This window comes from Mastacembelus armatus, chromosome 21, assembly GCF_900324485.2.
Source record: "Mastacembelus armatus chromosome 21, fMasArm1.2, whole genome shotgun sequence".
Taxonomy (NCBI): Eukaryota; Metazoa; Chordata; class Actinopteri; order Synbranchiformes; family Mastacembelidae; genus Mastacembelus; species Mastacembelus armatus.
This window is the reverse complement of record NC_046653.1, coordinates 4,370,199-4,390,508: the sequence shown is the minus strand read 5'-3', so window position 1 is coordinate 4,390,508 and position 20,310 is coordinate 4,370,199. Positions and strand designations below refer to the sequence as shown.

At 39.2% G+C, this 20,310-nt stretch overlaps 1 protein-coding gene and 1 long non-coding RNA gene across 3 annotated transcripts; one reads left to right on the top strand and one right to left on the bottom strand.

Moving 5' to 3' along the window:
* Positions 1-152: 152 nt before the first annotated feature.
* LOC117152795 (uncharacterized) lies at positions 153-7,598 on the top strand. The gene is made up of 3 exons (XR_004463358.1): positions 153-937; positions 7,211-7,370; positions 7,498-7,598. It is a non-coding gene; the product is annotated as an uncharacterized LOC117152795 (long non-coding RNA).
* On the bottom strand, positions 7,030-20,085 carry pms1 (PMS1 homolog 1, mismatch repair system component). Of its 2 annotated transcripts, XM_026295621.1 has the most exons (13): positions 20,009-20,085; positions 19,447-19,590; positions 19,175-19,357; positions 18,833-18,935; positions 18,074-18,237; positions 15,315-15,431; positions 13,049-13,171; positions 12,773-12,919; positions 11,846-12,654; positions 9,523-9,987; positions 9,196-9,326; positions 7,492-7,652; positions 7,205-7,405 (listed from the first exon to the last, which is right to left on the bottom strand). In XM_026295621.1, the coding sequence occupies exons 2-13, from the start codon at positions 19,576-19,578 to the stop codon at positions 7,205-7,207; spliced, it is 2,736 nt and encodes a 911-aa protein (XP_026151406.1). In that variant the 5' UTR covers positions 19,579-19,590; positions 20,009-20,085. The 2 variants fall into 2 exon arrangements, with proteins under 2 accessions (XP_026151407.1, XP_026151406.1); XM_026295622.1 differs by lacking the exon at positions 20,009-20,085 and having other exon boundaries at positions 7,030-7,405; positions 19,447-19,578.
* Positions 20,086-20,310: the final 225 nt, after the last annotated feature.

Below are 20,310 nucleotides of genomic sequence, written 5' to 3'. Positions count from 1 at the left end.
ACAGATCAATTTTGCCTAACGCAGGCTGATGAGATTAGATCATTATAGTAAATTATAGGCTGTTCACCACTGGATGCAGAATTTCAGTTTTAGAAACAACTCTTTCAAAAACTGCAGCAGAGATGAATTCTTTAAAAACATGCTTTATTTTAATATTTAGATAAGAAAAATACCTATTTGGTTCATGTTTTACCACTGAGATCAATAAGCAACTGAAACTGAGTTGCAGTAAATGCCTTATTACATATAAAAAACCTGACCAGACTGGTAGTACATAGTGTCCATTGACCATCTGACCTTGCCACTTATTCATACGAGGACATGATGTTTAAGATCCAAACTGTAATCACTTAAACAACCAGCGATGGATGATCACCTCAGTCCAGATTGACAGGTTGTTTGTGAAAATCCCTCTTGGATCTACAGAAAGCAATGAAAAGCAATAAAATCAGCCAGTCTGAGACAAGATAAGGGCCAGATGGACCAGCTGCTGAATGCTACCTGTCTTCACTTCTCCAATGATTTATCCTTTCCGTCTGCACTCTGCTTGCTTTTTCACTTAGGGATGAGGAATCACTATTCCTACCCCACAACTGACAGCCACCTCTGGGAAGCTATCATATGATTAATGACTTTGTAAAGTTACTGGAGTTTGGAGAGAGAACAAATTTGGTGTTCAGTCCAGATATGTTTACAAAATTCCTCAATGTCAGTATTTGTTTGCACGGAGGGGGTCAGGTGACGAGCAAAAAATTGTGGCTCTGAGCCATCCAGGATCCAGGGCAGCGAAGCATTTTCTCTCTGGGGACGGAGAGTTGACAGTGATGAAGAATAGATGTTCCTCTGAGGAGATTAAGGAAGGGCAGATTATGGAAACCTGCTGTCTCCCGACGATATGCCTATGCTCTTAACACAGACGGATGTAGAGTAGTGTCAGGTATGTGTCAAAAGGACTGGATAGATTTTGACATCTCATGGTACATTTTTACAGATTACTGCGCACACTTAATTTTACAAGAAGCTTAGCTGAGTGACATTCATGCAACAGGCAGGACTTTCCAGAATTAGGCCTTGGTGAATAAATCCAGAGGACTGTCTGAATACAAGGTTGACATTTATTCATGTCAAGTAGTAGAAAATCAAAATGTTTATAATGTTTCAGTTAGTTTAAGGCATACTTATTTGAAATATCAATTTAATTGTTTATTAAAAATATTAGATTCCTATGAAGCCAAAAATATCAGGATTGCAGCTAAAGCTAATATTCCTTCAAAGCAGATGTCCTTGAGCTAAACATCCTGTGATCGTCACAATTTTAATCATACATGTTTTCTTCCTGACCAACCTGAAGTTACGCTTTTCTTTAATTAGCTAAAATGTATCCACACACGCTGGACTGTAACTCTAGAAGTTGCTGTGGGAATTGCTGACAAGCGATTAAAAATTAAAAAGAGCAGACTTGATGGCCCCATTGTGGATGCCCTTGACCCATGAAATTGAATGTGGTGTGGCTGTAAATTCTCCAACAGTTGAGAACCTGTAGCTTTTTAACACCCATCACATCAGTGTGCGCCTGAAGCCCATAAAAACTTAAGTGGCTCTTCAGCAGTTGGCACAGTGTACGGTCGCAGCAAGGCACCTCCACCAATTACCAGCTAAAAAACAAAATGTAGATGCAGAAACAATTTTATAGTCACTCCCATATGGAACATGGTATGGTTGCTGGTTTTAAGATGCATGATTAAGTCCTTCTGTGAAGCTGAGTGATGATTGTGAGTGCTGGACTTTGGTGACAGATTTAAAGACTTTAATGGCCATTCAGAGTCTTTAATGGTTTTACAAATACTCCACTTTTACAAATACATACTTTTAATGTTGCAATGGCAACCTATCAGAAAATAATCATGTGTAGTTTGTTCCCAGATCAAATCAGTTTATTTTTTAGCAAAACTCTCTGAACACACCGTATTAGATTTGCAAGTTATCTTATGATTCGAAAATTATCGCATCCATGTGACGTAACACTCTCCTAGGAAAAGCACAAATTCGCACTATAAATGAAGTTTGATTTTAAACACAAAATTGCAAGTACTTGATATTTTTAAAATTCAAATTTGCTGATATTATTCTGTCATTAGCCATTTGGTTGAACATTTCTCATTTACAAATTGTTTGAGTGTGAATGTGTGTGGTTGTTTGTCTCTGTGTGTCCATATGTCGCCCTGTGATGGACTGGTGACCTGTCCAAGGTGTACCCTTGCCTTTCACCCAAAGAGAGCTGGGATGGGCTCCAGCGTGACCCTAGTGAAGGAATAAGTGGGTATAGATGATGGATGGATGGATGGATGGATGGATGGATGGATGGATGGATGGAAACTGCCTATCTTTGGGAGAAAAGCAATAATACATCTATGTGTTGGATAGCTAGCAGTAATTAAGTGCTAAAGAAGGCAGTTTGTTTTAGTGGATATAACAGTCTTTTAAAAAAACATATGCAAACACACAGTATCTAACTTGCAGTCTTTGCACAGCTGTTCCACCGATGGTGCTGAATACAAAATGCTGTCTCATATTATTCCTTAGACAACTGCATTAGCAGTCTTTTGAATTTAAACTGATTTTCTTTAAAATGAATCAGGTGAGTGTTGAATTTAACACTTAACAATATGCAAAGTTACAAAATAACTGGTGAAGACCAAAGCAGAGGTAAAAAGGAGACAAAAATAATGCAGCTATATTCGTTGGATGGTCAGAAATGCAACTCCAAATTTAGTGTTCTTACTCTGCATCTGCTGGATGTGTAAGTGGTCATTTGCTAGTAGCCATTACTACTTAATAAGCTAATAATACAGCATATCAGTCTGGGTATCTGATTTTTAACGGTATTCTGCCCTCATGTGGACAAAGAAAATCAATCAGTGGAACACAAAGGCAGCAAAGCTGTTCATTGTTAAAGGCCCTACGCACCCACACCAATGTTAATTTCATTACGGAAGACAATGATGAAAAATGTTCATTAACACCCTTTTTTCAATGACCAGGACTTGACGCTGACGAGCTAAAACTAATACATGATGACAAAAAACTATGACTAAATGTTCGTTTGCCCTTTGCTGGAGAGACAGGACTAGAACACTGTTTGCCAGATATCAGACATTTAAAACAAGCTATCAGACTGGATCATGGACACGTGCTGATGGCATCTCATGAAATGTGACTAAGACGACTAAGTGTTTTCATCTGAAGACTAAGACTAACTCTAAAATAGCTGCCAAAATTAACACTGGTTGACACATGATTTCATAGTTCAATGTGTAACATTTGGAAAGGTCTATTAGCAGAAATGGAATATAGTATTCATAAATATGCTGTCCTTAGTGTGTAATCACCAGAAAATACCAACTTTTGCACTTTCTTAATCTCAGAATGAGCCTTTTAAATCTACATGGGGAGCAGGTCTACTTTCATGGAGGCAGCCATGTTGTGCTGCCATGTTTCTACAGTAGCCCAGAATGGACAAACCAAACACTGCCTCTAGACAGGAAAACATTTAGTTTTAGTTTTATTAGTTTCAAAGGCGATGGCTACTGTACCACTCCTAATGCCAGGAATAGGGGGATGGGATATGAGGGTGTTCAGAAAGTTGATTTCTGCAATCTCACCACTAGATGTCGCTAAATCTTTCACGTTTTACACAACGTACCATTCAGTGACTATGGCTCATTAGTCCTGGAGTCAAACAGGGTCTAAACCAGGGGTCACCAACCCCGGTCCTCGAGGGCACCTGTCCTGCTGGTTTTCCAACTATTCCTGCCCTGCCCACTACTGATTACCTGGATCAGGTGTGTTTAGCCAATCAGACACTGGAAGGGCAGTGATAGTTGTAAAACCAGCAGGACAGATGCCCTCGAGGACCAGGGTTGGTGACCTCTGGTCTAAACAAACCCACACTATGAAAGGTGTGTCAGAGGTGTGAACAGACAAGTGAAAACACCTATGGGGCTGGACCACTGTGTCCATTTTAATGATTTATCAGATGTGTGCTCACATTATTACTGTACAGTCTGTGGTTTGTCAGGAGACGAAAGAATCATTCTCAGGGCCAGTGCTGCAAAATTAATCAACTTTTATTGGTATAAAAGGAAACATTTGTTCATCTAATTTTTTACAAGGTTTTGAGAGGGTGGCGTCTACCCCACAACCCTTCAGGTTTTTAAATTCTATTTACTGTCCCTTTTATGACCCTTTCATTAACACAGTGTCTGTATGTCCTGTTCAAAGCACATTGGAAACTATGGTTTTAGGTTTATATGCAGATACTGGTACTGTACTATCTAAAACATTTTAGCCATGTTAGTGGGCAGTATCAGGGGGTCAGGTGGTCTAACCACTACCTCTCCTGTGGCCTCAGCTGGCTGTCATCTTTTGAAGAGAATTTTTGAATGGACTGGCATGAAGAGTCAGAATTCAAGGAATTTCTAAAACAAATTTGATTTATTTATTAATTTATAAGACTGTGTATGATGATAGGGATGACTCTCAAGAATTAGATGGCTCTGACTAGAGATGCACTGTTGGGTTTAAGGCCAGGATACAGTTGCAGTTTGTAGCTACTGTGAATTATGATGGTAGAAAAGTGGGGGGAGAAGCAGTTTCAGATGGTGTGTGGCAATCCGACCGATTCTATTGAAGCATAGTGACGGCCTTTATTATGGTCATTTTTGGCACTGTGGTTTAGAGTTAGTTTCTATTATTCATTTTGAATATTTTAAACTAGTGATATTGTTTTCTCATATGATGACTAAAAGTGTGACATAATTTAATGTATTTTTTCATACATTCCCACAGGGTAAAAAAAAAATTGTTTTCTTTCTCTGCATCTAGTTTCATATTTCTAAACAGAAGCAGCTGGTGCTTATAGCCAGTAAAGGGCAGAGGCTATATGTGACTACCTCTTGCAATAGTTCCAAAAAGTGTTTAATTATAGTTCTTGTCATTTTATTTTGGATTTGATGACTCTGTTAAAATGGATGATTACTTCTGGGTTGTGAGAGTGGTGTATAGTTGCCCTGACTGCTGAATACAACCTGAGAAGCAGTAGCTCGGCACATTAGTACAGTAACATGAGAACAGATAACTATCTAGGTGACGCCATCTGTGAAATGAGTATTCTTGTATCAAGATTTAGATATTTAACATTTTGCCTGTTTTTCCAATCTGTTCCTTTTTTCCATTCTTCACGTTAGATTAATCATTAGCAAATACCGCATTTTGGTTTCAGAAAATGTTACAAAAAAACAGTGCAACAGGTGGTTTAAAAGGCAGCTGGCAAAAAGAACCATGCCTGACCTTTTAAACAGTGTGGTCACATGTTAAAAAGATGATCATCAGTTAATCCTTCCCAATTACTCTGATATGCCCCTTGGGTGCCGAAGGCAGCATGTACAGAGTAGATTCTGCTGCTCAGGCATTTATGGACATAAGCAACTGTAGAGCACATATCCAACACAGAGGTTTAGAACAAGCCCAATGCGGGAGCGAGGGGAAAAAAGCTAAGGGGTGAAGGGTGAAAGGAGGGGCGGGGGTCCAGCATTTATCGTGTTCCCAGAAGCACTCTGCAGAGCACTGGCCCTGCAGTGACGCTCTCAGCACAGGCCACGTAAAACAAGATGTGTGCTGTGGTTTGACCTTTAATGGGTCCTAACTATAATATTATGATAACATGAGTGATCAGATTGCACTATTCCCTGAGGTGGAATTCAGTGCCCGTATAAAAAGGGTGATTCATGGGAATATCAGTCAATACTACTGCATTGATAAAACTGAATTTTCTCCTCTTGTATCTCTTTTTGACATATACAACCACACCATTCTATCAGGTCTATCAAACATGATGAAGAAATCATATGGAAAAATATACCCCATATACTTTTAGACTTTAACATTTGCCAGTGTCGTCCTTTTTAAGTTGCTGACCACAACCTAATCCAGTTTGTTTCCCCACAGGAAACCTCAAGCAACACTTAACACCAGAATGATACAGCAATATACTAATGTCTTTAGGAAGTGGCAGTGCTACAAGTTAGCGTAGTGTCAAGGATTTGCTAAACTTTGTGGTTGAAATTAGAGTGCAAATCTCTGAAGCATTTAATGCAGCTAGGGATAATATACAACTATCTGTCAATACTAAAGGCCGAGCAGCTGGCACTAATTTAGGGAAAAGAATTATGGGTCGTAGCTGGCACAGTGTACATCTTTGGCTTAGAGCTTGCCAATACCCATTTCAATGGTGCCACAATAAGGCTTAGTAGTAAGATACTCATAGCTTTTGGACAGAAATCAAGTTAGGGAGTCAGATATCACCCTGCAGTTTGAAGACTCCTGTTGTTAATCCAAGAAAATGCAAGCCATGCAAGAAAACCAAAACATCAGATATATAACTCAAACAGTGGCATCATCTGCTTATAAACTATACTACACTGCTGTTGTACAGTTAAATGAAACAGGGGTTTTAACTTTTTGGCCAGTCGTACCTGGTATGATACTCAGCCCAATCTGCTCAGTTTCATCAACTGACACGTTGAAAGGAGAGATTTTCATTGTTTCTATTGCAGAAACCTGATGAGTAATACTAGTGGCTTCAGTTGCAGCATCAAGTGTGACCAGTGTTTTTCTTTATCTTTTTTTTTTTTTTTACCACATATAAGAAATATCTAAATGTTGTGCAGTTCTGCACAACACCATCATGTTCCATGTTGATACTGTGCCACAGAAGTCTTTTGACTACCGTACAGTGAATAAGATAAACTGCTCAAATGGCCATAAAACAGTAGTTTACAGATAACTGTACCTGTTTGGATGTACTATGTGGAAATTCCCAATCATGGGATGAATAAAGTATATCTATCGATCAATCTATCTCCTTTCCCCAAGACTTTATGAACCAGGAATTCTGACCTGCTTCCTTCAACCAACACCATACTTATCTGTAAGGTATAAAAATGAAATATTCAAGGTTTATCAAAGCACAAAATGTGGAAAAATATATTTATTTATATGCTGTGGTTGAACATTCTTTGAGGAGACTGGAAACAAAGGAGATAGCTTACACAGAGAATAATAAGCTGCATTAAAATGGCAGTGGTTTCATAGATATTGCATTGATGCACTGCTTTCATCAAGGTGCTAACTTTTCCTTTTTTTTTTACAGCTCTAAAGGTCTCAGCAGAGCCTTAGCTTCCTGGTCTGTAGAAGGGATGTCAGACAGGTGTTGGAGAAACGGTCGTTCATGGATGCAGGTCCACTTGTTCTTACCAAGCTGCCGTTCCATTCGTAAGAGGGTTTCCTCCACATCTGCCCTGGACAAATTGGTGGGTAGCTGACGGGCAAGTCGCACTGCTTCACCCTGTGAGGGAAAATTCACAATTTAAATATTTAATTCAACTAATTATTACTCATATATGCTCATTCTCAAATCATAGCATCTCTCACTTGTAGGTAGTTTGTGACTTTAAGTGGCCGGCACTCCTGCACACTCCTGGCCTTCCTGTGGAGAACTGCAGTCAGGATCTCCCTGAGGTCCTCTACACCGAGGAAAGGCACGCAGTCTGCCATTGCTGTCACTTCCAGATGTCTCTCGGCTGATGTGAGACCTGGCCAAAACAAGCAGAAAACAAGGATTAATATACTCCAGACGCTACTACTATCTCCAGGAAAGAATAATAAATAAATATGGTGCTTTATGGCTGAACTGATGACCAAGGCAAACAAACGAAGGGCCAAATGGAGTGTTAAATGACTAATAGAAGCCACAGCACACTGGAAGGAAGTTGTCTTGTAGGGTGGAAGAATGATGGCTTCTCATTTCATGAGGAAATACCGCAAATCATGCACAATTTATATTTCTAATACATGACTTTGGATGAAAAATGAAGCCAGAAAAGTTAAAAAAAAAAAAAAAAAGGAGACGCAGTTGAATTTGCTGGTTGTGTTGCCTGAGCAAGACCTCATGTTAAAAATGTATGTAAGGAGCAACAACTGACAGAATATTCAATACTTATTTTTCTCACAATTTGTTTTTTTTGTAAGAAATCAGTATAAGCACACACTGTAGACAGGTTTTGGTAAATTAATATTACACATTTTCAAAACTCTTACATTAACAAAAGCGATTCAGCCAAGATTGTGCAATGAAACCATCTTACATACACTGCTACCTTCAGTCCCATGCACACCCACCGAGGCTGGCAGTGCCAAATGAGAATTCCTAGAATTTCTTAAAGGGCAACCATTCTCATCACCTGCACACTGGGGTACAGACCTACTGTGAGACCACGCTGTTGAGTAGTTAGCCAATGTCAACTGAGGTGAACTATTTCAGCAACAAAAACAACCACCATCCACAGGACACCCTATAGCCTTTGCATGCAAACAGAGAAATAATGTCACCTAGTCCTAGCGAGCTATACCAATATTAAAACCACATGTGAACACCCTCACAAAAAACAATACTAAATATCCATTCATATAAGTAAAATTATATTTTTTGATCAGTTATTTGAATATATCATATTACACTAGACTAACTGGCTCTTTACAGTTACCAGTATCACTATACTTTACTCTGTATATGAGTGTAAATATAGGTGTTTTGTTCAACACTGTTAAGACCAAGCTATAATAATATGTCAAAGCTATTATTCAAATTATTATGATCAATTGTAGGAGAAAAAACTTGTAATTACAAAAAAAAAAGCTTCTTTTACAAAATCCTGGTCTCTGTTTCATCTTTCAGTGTTTTCAGGATGAACTAATTTGTTGAAGGAACGGGAATATTTTGTTTTATGCAGGACTAATCCGAAACAGTCAAAAATAATTGCTTATAATCCAGTTACTGGCGACTGTATGTTTGACATTTCTAAGTGACTGGTGAACTATGACATTAATGATGGCAAATGGCTCCAGCATTTGTTACATCAAACTAAATAATCTATTAGACCTTTAAACTACATGACTGAATAACAATCAGAAAATCCTGGTTTTCTGATTGATTGGGTGTGTATGGTGCCTTTGTTTAGGAATTGTACTGTCATCATGTTCAGAAAAACACACCACATGGCAGAGAGATGTTCAGTCAATTGCACACATGTTGGCCTGCCTCATACAACAGTGTTACAGTCCAAATGTCCAACCTACCTGGACTGAGTGTGATTTTAAACCCATTAGCTACAAGCCTGGGATCAGAGAAAAGGACCCGTCCGTTTAGCTCAGGCCTTTGTTTCTCCATGTTGCATAAAGCTTCAGTATATTCAGCTCCCCCTAAACTCCTATAAGAGAGGGATAAAGGGATGCAAAATGTACAGCAGTGCATTTAGGTTAGCCTTATTAGAAACCAGGGTTTAGGTTTTCTTTAAAAGTCTCAAATATACATATGTAAAGAAATTGGATGAGTGTGCAGTTTTCCACAAGAAAAACAGCTGTGGTGGTTGATATAATTCTGATGAGAGGCGAGTGATACGTTACCCATCTGTTAACTGTATAGGGTTTTGCAGACTCACTGCTGGAAGTATATTATTCTCGAGAAGTCTCTTAAACAGCAAGGCTTCCTCCACTCGAAATGGGTTTAACAACATGAGCCTCTGACCACATAAAATGACCCAGGCGCTCTGAGAGGCCAGTCGGTTTACAAGACGGAGGCCCCTGGGCGCTATGCTGCTCTGGGATGAGAGGCGCTGAAGCTGCACCCGAAGGTCAGCCACATTGCAGGGGAGGGGCAGGGATGGCTTAAGTGCAGGGCTTTTTGTCTTCTTTTGGGGCTGTGCAAATAGTTCGTCCAGCAGCTGCTGGTTGGATGGTGTTGCTTTGCGTCTGTGGACCTGCATGTTGCTCCTTGAGGTGCTCACACTCGTCTCTCTGGGGCCTTCAGCAGAGACCAACTTGGTCCTTTGGTCATGGTGTTCCAGGTGTTTTTTTGCCTTCTCCTCATACCTGCAGAGTTCAACCAAATATCTTTTGAGTTAGAACAGCAGTAACAGCTCTCGTTATTATTAAGAATATTAACATTGGTATCCCAGCATGCACTGATTTGGTGAGTTATGGGACAAAATGATGCCCATATTGAATGTTTATGTGCAAAATTTATATATGAAATTCAATCTAGATGACACTGTGATGCAATGTAGGATGCTATTGAGTTTAACTGAACCCAAAGACCTGCCCTGCAACAAACACATTAGTGTACTATATTGTTGTGCCTGTTGATATCTTTAGCTGTAACAATACTTTACTGGGCTGCCCATGGTCAGTCACCCATGGGGAACGCAAATGGTATGTGTAACGTGTAAAAGGTAAATTTATAGTAACAGTTACGAGCTTGTATTTTTAGTGAGGCACAATTCCAACATCACTGGAATTACTACCGGCTACAGTACTTCTATGTAACACTGCTGCTAAGCTGCCATCTGTTGTTGTCTGCTTAGAACATATTCAGTATGTTCTAAATTAAGGACGTGGATACAAGAATAATTTGTTCCCTATGTACATGTAGAGAACATGTTGAGGATTTGATGTAAATAGGGCACTTTCCTCAGCAAAACTGCCAACCCATGTTTTCACAGATCTTCATGTCACGCATTAGGCCTTACACTCCAGCACCCCATTATCCAAGTGACTTGCTTCTTGTCTAAACTTGTGGAAGTATAATTCCTAGAAGTGGTGTGCCACTTAAAAGTGGAAGTGAAAGAAGCCAAGTACTTGCCACATCCTATTTCATGTTTCTGACAGCAGTTGAGCGAGGCGGGATTCTAAACAGATGTCTTTTTCCATACACTCTTCCATACCTTATATAAGGCCCCAAGAACTGCTGATAAACATTTTCCAACCTTGCAATTAATTTAAATTGGTATGTAGTAATGTAGCATAATTGGACTGAAATGCTCTGAGTCCAGTATAATGGTGTGCTTTCATGATGCTAGCTGAACAGTTGAACAGACAGAGATCAGCAACATCAGGAGTATGTATTTTGTTCCCGTGACAGTTGGTCTGTTCTGTTACTGACATGACCCTGTGCATATGGACCACTTTAGCACTTACTAATGACTGCCCTGCTGACAGCAACATTTTATAAACATTTTTTTGTTCAGAAGCAAACACACACCTTAAGCCAGAATGACTGAGAATAACTTGATCCCTGACTTAGCTTCATTAATGTAAATCCTTTAACTCAGAGGGAAGCAAGGATCAAACACAAACTCTCATTACCTCCATCTGTTCTGCGCCAAATCTGTTCTTGACTAGCCAACTATGTGTCACTTCTCACACCACTTATGAAGTAAGTGTAGGTGAGATTTCTAAATGGAAAAAAAAAAGACGTGCAAAACTGGAAACATGACATTAAAATTTTAAATTTCTGCTGGTGTCTCTAATTAGAAATGAATACATGCCAGTGAATTTCTTTATAAATTTAAATCTAAATCTAATTTAAACTTAAATTTTGTTATTAATGCCCATGTTCAGGACCACTGTATGGGAAAATGAAACAACTTAAAGGTCTTAATACTAAATATATGCTAAATCAAGAGGTAAGTGAGACATTTAAATTCTCTAGACAGATGACATACTTTGGAAACAATATTTCATTGTTAGTGATACATGTGGAAAATGTTGTCTAACTAGCCACTTATTAGGCACAGTTGTCTGGAAATTAGGAACACAGCTCGCATCAACACAATTTCCAGACCAGGCTTTTCACATGCAAATGACAGGTCAAACTTTCCCTCTGTCTCTGCCTTGCAAATAACAAGAAGTGGAAACAACTGCTTGGAAAGGTGAAGGTCTGGAAACTCACTTCTTACGGTCTTCCTCCCTCAGATTTTTCCACCTCTCATGAACGGCAACACTAATATCTTGCAGGCTGGCTGTAGGTTTCGCCCTCAGAATTTCAGCTCTGGCCTCCTTCTCAAACAGGGCAGCAGGAGACAGCGGTGCTCTCATGGCACGGTTACTGATCAGGTCATAGGCTGTCAGAGCAGCCCGCTTCTCTGTTATGGCATTGAACATCTTTTTGTTGGCACTACTCTGATTACTGACCTCGTCTAGCTCAGATAGACCAGGCTTTAGCACCTGATGGATTTTGACGGGCTGCAGGGGTTCGTGTGATAAGGGGTCAGTCAGAGCCGTCCCTCGGCTCCAGTCCTCAACTAGTAATTGATCTGTGCTTGCATCTGCAGCTGACACTGCATTTTCTTTATGTATCTCTGAAGATGTGCTTGTTGAACCAGTTTCTGTTGTCTCAGTGCAGCTCTGAGCCATTTCGTCACCATAAAGCGTGTTAGACTCAAGCTCGGCTGGGATCTGGTTGACAATCCAGTCCTCCGCTACAGACGAAGAAGAGGTGCTGTTTGAGGTTTGGTGTTCCAGCAAAGCACTGGTGCTTATTGCTGTGTCACAGTCTATAAGTACATGTTTAAGGAAGTCATGATTGTGATTAGTGACACTCTCCTTCGTCTCTACATTTTGTTCATCAACAAGTCGTGAAGCATCAGTCTGCGAGGGAGATGCCTCAGGGTCAAGCTCCTTCTCAGCTGGAGGGTCACTACTAGGCTGACAGCCATAGAATGAAACAAGCAATGCGTCCACTGCAGCGAGCACAGCCTCCTAAATGTCAGACAGATGACAGATGGTATAGAGTTGAATTTCTAGTCACAGCTTCTAGGCCAGGGTGTTCGGTTTATTTTCCCAATCATTAAATACACTACATATTCTACTAAGCTACCTTGTTGAGAAGAAGAACCTGGGTCTTGTCTGGGGTCAGGTTGACATCAAGTGAGGAGGGGGAAACTGTAATTTTAAGCATAAGGATGGGATAACGATTTCTGCCTGGGTCATCCAGATACTGAGCAATGTAATGGTGACACAATAACTGATGGTCAGTAACACAGTTGTGCCAGGACAGTTGCATGGAAATAAAGGAAAGAAAAGAATAGTGTTAAATACAAGCAGTGTTCATTGGATAAAGTGTGTCATATTGATTTATTCAAAATGGTTCTACCTTCATTATATCTTTATGCTGGACAGGCCGGTTGTTGACAAATATAAAGGTTTTGTCAGGGGTAGATGAGCTTGTAGAGGAGTGATCTGCTCCAGGCTTTGGGAAAAACCCATCTATAAAGAGCTGAATAAGTAATATATGAACAATCTATCAACAATACATCAAATGTTCTGAAATGAGTCATCTCCCACTACTAAAAAGAAAAAAAACAAAAATGATTACATTACATCACAAAGAATGTTTGTAATAGAAACAGAGTTTGGCTCTTTTGCATACATTTTCAAATTGACCTACTCAGCAGTTGGCTGGCACAGGGGTGTAACAAGTGTCGCTACTAGATTTAAAACTTGCCAATTACGTCAACTTTAGCATCATTACATCTTCCAATCAGTTCACTGAAAATGCACCATTAATTCTGGTTGTGCACAGCCAAACAGACTCTCAGGTCACAGCATAACATACATACACTGAAATGATGAGCAGTAGTTTAAAGCTACATTTGTTGGTGTCTGCATCTACATGCACCCTTCACTATGAACATGCACAACATAATTGGCACTTTGCATCACACATGATGACCTTTCACCTAAAAAATAAAATCACACCACAGGCAGTTCTCGTGAGCTAAGATTGGTGACTCAATGGACAACTGTACATGAAACTTCGCTATGAATGTAAGCTAGTAAGAAATTATGGAACACTATTAATGTTCTACAGATTGCAAACAGTGAAAGGTTCTTCCCCCAAATGGCCTAGGGCTCATTATTAGCAGCAATGCACACCAATGAAGTTAATAAATGAACTGCTGTTTCAGGTCACAGCACATATGCTTCTCTCTATTTCTGCTCATTAGGGTCACTTTATGGGAGCATGAATGGCACCTCTGGCCCCAAAGGGCCACAACTATGTGTCACACAGGAGTAGCTCTTACAACTCTCACAGAGTGAGGCCCCAGTGAAATTGTCAACTTGGTTCCCTTGATCACTAAGCTTTGGTCTTGGGGACAAGGAGGAGAAAAGTGCTCTTTCATTGCTACAGGGAGCAAGATGAAAAGGTGAAAGGTTGTTCTCATAACTGGGTACCAAAGTGCAGCAGCAAAATAACAACAACAAAGAGGAAAATGAGAGAGAAACAGGATGAAAAGGGCTGCTCCATATCTGTCAGACTAAATTAGTTGGGAGCCTGGCAGCAGGTATGAGCCCCATGACACCTACCGTGACCAAGCTGAAAGTTGCCGCTTGACAGTAATTCAATTACAATCAGCACAGTAAAGCTTAGCTAACAAAAATCACTCACTCTTCATCAGGGAAGAACTCAAGAGAAAAGGGCAAAGAAATAGTTGGCAAGCCACCAACTGACCACATTTGCTGGCTTGAGACCAGGCGTTCCTGATGAGGTTATTAGCTCACAGTCAAGTATAACGTGCATGCACTCATTTGCCCTGAAAAAATGATCCATCTTAACAAGGCATTAAATGTAGAACTAACAGGTAAAAGTGACCTTTCAAAAACAAATAAAACAAACCATAAGTCACTGATTTATCATCATTATTCATTTTAAATGAATTCATTCAAACTTGTTTTCAAGTTATTTTCTTATTTCTTAAGTCCCTTAGCAATGGTGTCACAATATGAGACACTGATATTTACAAGATTCCTGAAACAGGTAAAATGATATTATTTCACTGCATGTCACAATATTTTATTTGGCTTGGATTTTTGTCTGAAATTGAAACAGAAAAATGTCCTTTTAGGATGGAATTGTCTCCATAATGAAGGGCACAGTGGCATGGGAGCCACAGTTTGACAGAATGCAAGGTGTGAGCATGACCTGCGAGGTATAGCATGCAGCTCTGTGCCAACTCAGTCATGCTATGTGCCTGTGACACTCATCCATCAGGCTGCAATGCACTCCATGCAGTCCTATTCACATTAACCGCATCACTTGTTACAATGTTCAAAGGTTACTTTCTCCAGCTAAGCAATTGTCCCTTTGAGACAATAAACTATCAGTTAACCATGAAACCCAAAACCTATAAACGCATACCATGACATGACGCAATTTGACACACTGCCTACAGTTGGACAGGGTTAACTATTTCATACAGACCTATGTAAAATGTGCGCATACACGTACATTTCTACTACAAAAGAACATACACAAGAACACAAACTGAGGTATCTTCTCTAAAACCACAGTGTTTTGTTTGTCTTATAGAACTGCTCATTTTTTCCTCTTTATCTCTGCATTTTCCCCTTTAACTAACCTCTAGTTGCTCTTGGTGATGGTGGCAAGGGAGCAGATTGGCAACAGCACTTGGCCCCAGTGTAGCAAGGAGGGCACTTCTGTGATCGGCCACCTTGGCCTTCTGCCAAACCACCACCTGGAACAATATGTCAAGTTCAGATCAGGCAAATCACGCTGCATAAACACCTGTCAAGACAGTAACTGGCCACCAAGCCACCAATATATCTAGAGTTCAAACATTTTTGCTTGTTTTGAAGCTTGACTACATCAGTCTATGTAAAGCAGCAGGGCTGGGAACATGAAAGATATGGAAGAGTGAGTGTTGCTGAACAAAAAATGAATGAGTGTTTAACATTAAACAGGTCCTGTGATTTTAAAGGCATTATCTTAACTTTGAAATACTAGATTCAACAAATTATTTATGGAATACTGCTGTGAAAATAGTTGAGCAGCTTTGGGATTTGTTTAGAAAAATGTAGTTTATACTGTTATCTTCATGGATGGTATCAAATTATCACATGTTCTAAGAAAATCATTAAATTCCTAATAATTTCATAATTTTAGAAAATATTACAGAAGCATCATAAAAGAGAAAAACCTGATTTAATGGCAAACCTGACTCTTGTGAAACAGCTTTTTAACAGAAAATCAAAATTACTTTTATTTTATATACAAGTGTGGGCTTGTAGTTTGTGCTTACCAGTGAATATATCTTCTGGGTGTTCATTTCTAAAAGCACGCACTCTGTTGCAGGCCATATGTCAGCTATTAAATAATGTGGCTCAAGTAAACGTATCACTCCTGAAAACACTTCTTAAAGAAGCTGTGAAACATGACACAAGCCAAATAGCAGAGCTGGAAATAAAGGATAGGGGCAACTGAGTGCTGAGTGTGCAAAATAGATTCATCGCTCTCCTGACAACCTCCACGCTGATTTCTATGAAATTTATATGGTGGTTATGTGGCCTCTCTGTGACCACAGATATACCCCATGTATATATTCTGTGTACAATTTGCTGCAGCCTGAAACAGAATCTGGGGTTAAGTCTGCAGTATCTGTTCAGCAACTTAGTGAGGTGTCATAATCAGCCAAATCAGAGTTCACAGTCAGCCATATCTGTGTTTAAGGCACCTGACAGTTAAGCTTAGCTGTAGTGGAAAGGGTATAAGGGATTGTAATGTCTGTTAAGTAATTGTGTAATAATAAAAACCAAAAAACAGAAACTGTCTTTTTTTATAGTGTGCACCAAATGTGGACTATGTGGACCTGTATGATAGAAGGAAAAGGCGATTTAAAAAAAAGCAACAAAACACATGATTTAAACCAAAATAATTTCCCTTTTAAATTATTCACACCAAAAACATACATATATATTTATATATAAGCCTGATGACAAATAATGACCTTTCTCAACAACCGAGAAGTTTGTTTTATAATAGGCATTAGCAAACACCCCTTATTAAACTAAATACTGCAAAGTCACATTTTTAATCATGGAAGGGGAATCAAGCCTGTAATTACTATTCTTCATAGAGTCAAGGTGTGGTTGTTATGATTTATGATGCTGATGCCAGATAATTCAGGACCTTATACAGTACATTCATCAAGATCATGTATTTTTAAGTTTCAAGTTACATATGGTATTAATTGTTTCCTTGACAGCTGCTGCATCATAAGGTTTTACTACTAATATCTGTTTGTCCCAGAATAGCATACCATACCCTTTGTTTTTTTTATGACAACATTAATTCTGACACATCTCAGCAGGGATTTTCAAAATCCCACCTTAATAGTATTACAGAAAATGAGTTATATGTAAATACTGATTTACCCTCAATGTTTACACATTTCATCAATAAACGTCTTTAAAAAGAACATGTGCTGAAAGGACAAGTTGATCGATTTGAAAACGAATTAATTAATGTATCAGGTTAAAATATCAAACATTTTGAGGGTATTGATATTTTAATGTTATCATTCAGCTTGTATCCCAGTTTAAAAGTTACCTACTATATACAAATGATTCATATACCATTTAGCAATTTAGAAAATTTCTGCAGCAGTTGAATTATTTATTTTCATCCAAAAACAACTCTACTAATAGACGTGTAGATTTAAAATAAATATTCCAGTTTCTTTAAAAACCACATCAATTAAAACAGTTTTCTGACACATAATTACTCATTAATATTGTAGCTACAGTCACACTGTGCATGCATAGGGCTTTAAGACTTTTGAAGTTAATGACCAGAGCTTGAGAGGAGTAGCATCAATATGTTGAGAACTAAAAATAATCAAACACATAAACCTGAACTTTATTTCCTCTAAAACGTAGATGCAGCTTGTATGTGGGCACTAATCCTATGTAGCATGTAATCTTGCAGCAGTGCTCAGTGCTTTTACACATCAGTATGAGTGTTGTTTCTACAAATTTGACACTCAGCGCATATTGATAGAAACTCAAGGGGCTTTTGAACTAGTGATGTTGGCACATTCATTTGAAGACTAATGAGGACACCTGGCGGTTGCTGTGTGTGGGGAGATACATACATACACACACTGTTACAAATCACTATTCAGTGTTTGCTCCTGCAAGAAACAGTTTCTGAGTATCACATTCTGTAGGTTAGTGTTACTCAAAGTGACACAGAATGGCTAGTGATACACAAGATGGTCTTTAGGTTGCATATCAGCTTAAAAAACAAGCTGTTTAATAGTTTCTTGATAGGAAATGATTGGAAATTTACTAAGTTGAATCTGAAAAGTGAGTTACTGACCTTATTATGAACAAGCGTGAGCCTCAAGTCTGGTTTTATAATAGCATATGCCATCAGCAGTTCCTGTACTTTCTTCAGTTCCTCCTTGCACTTTTTGGTAGAGGAATAGTACTGCCTTCTCACTGGAAGGTTCTTGAAAAGCTTTAGCACACTCACTGTTGTACCTGGACACACAAAAGAGAAATAGGTGTGCAACAGCTTTTGACATAAAATGTCCTTTTCCTGCAAGAAGACCGAAGGATGCCTGAAGACTAAGTCTCCCTGCTATCAATTGGGACAACTGTTATTCTGTTCATAATAAATGACCAAACAACAGCTTTTTTTTTTTTTTTTTAAATCAAGGTGCTTTTACCATGTCTGTATTGACAAAAATATGAAAGCATAAACTGTATCCCATTTGAACTTGTATGTCATCAAATTAACTTTCTATTAATCTTAATGACCATAATTTTACATCTTCTGAGGGCTGTTACTAATTCCTGCATTACTTATTCCCTCAGGACAGCATTTTTTTAGAGCACCCCTCTGTTTGTTTTTCAGGATAATATGAACATATATAATCATTAAACAATGGAATAGCTGAATAATTTTATATTGATTGGATGGAAAATAATGTGACTCCTGATGGAAATATTCTGCTTCATAACATCCACAAAGTCTCCATCTCAGAGTTTTATTGAACATTCACTACACAATATGAAAATTTAACCGCAGATTTTGTTGGTGACTATAAGAGTGAGTAAACTACGGATGCCTTGCCTTGACCTAAATGAGATGGCTTCTGACTTAAAATGTCCCCTGTGAAGTTAAGCGTGTACTGGGTGCTGATGTCGTCATCCTCTGTTTTCGTGGTGACAGCCACCTAAAGAGAAACAGCACAAGACCTCATTCCCATTCACAAGCTGTACTAAACCGGGATGTGTATTTGTTTTCTGATAAATGAAAGAGTAACGCATTTTGTAAAACATTGTAAATGTATACACAAGTGACATGCAATGAATAAATAACTCTGTTATTAGGTCACTATATGTAAACTGTTTATGCAGCAATATGTATAACTTCCTTTGATCTGAGAATAGCCACAATTTGAATACTTCTCACCTCGGCCACAGCACAGATGGAGCCCAGAGCTTCACCTCTGAATCCGTACGTTTCCAGATGTTCCATGTCTTCATGGCTGCAAATCTTCGAAGTAAAATGTCTCACGGCCATCACAGGAGTATCAACAGCTTTGATTCCATGGCCGTTGTCACGTACTTCGATGCGGTCCAATCCATAGTTCTCCTGAAATGAGAAATTCACCAGATGACAATGGCAACCAGCCAAATACCACTAACAAACTTCTTACTATACCATCTGTAGTTGTGTTGTACCAGTTTAACATCAATGCTTGAAGCCCCAGCATCCAGAGAGTTTTCCATTAGTTCTTTCACAACATTCACCACAGAAGTGATGACCTGGGAGCTGGACAAGAGACGCACAGTGTCTGGTGGCAGCTGCTTCATGATTGCAAGTACCTGCTGAGCAAAATTCAAGTTTAATATTTTTGAGTCCTAGCAAGTTCCAACTGACTTACCTGGAAAGGACTTAAAGTACAGGTATGAACACGAAACACAAGCATACGATGTCAGCAAAAGCCACTTTTACGTAACCTTTCTTAGTGCAAGTTAATGGGTTTGAAACTATCAGAACACCATGCTAATCCAAGTTTACTGCTGGATGATGCACAAAACTGCGGTGTCAAACTGAACGCCTTAAGAAAACTGGTTAGCTAAGAGGCGTTTTACAGTAATGCTAGCTAAATGCTTTGCGACTTATCCGGGCTGCTTAGACGCGTTACCTTATATTATAAACCCAATGTTAACTTAGAACATCACGCACTCTTATTAACCTGAATATGATTGGCAATGACTCTATAAACAGCTAAATACTGACTTGAACGACCTCTCTGGACAGGATCTGCTGACTCTTTCATAAACAACCGACACGCGGCGGAAGCGACCAGATTCCCGCCCCCTGCATTGCTCGCCTATTGGTTAACGGCGACGGGGGGCGGGGTCACAAAGAAAATTTGGGCAAATTCTACCCTGACTTACGACTGTCAGGCTGTTCAGACACCCGGCTTTCTTTAGGATTAGTATACCAAACCCAAGTCAGGTGGCATCTCATTGGTAGTAAATGTAAAGACATGTCATCTAAACATCAACGTCACCACCTGCTTCAAAGAACTCGTGGGA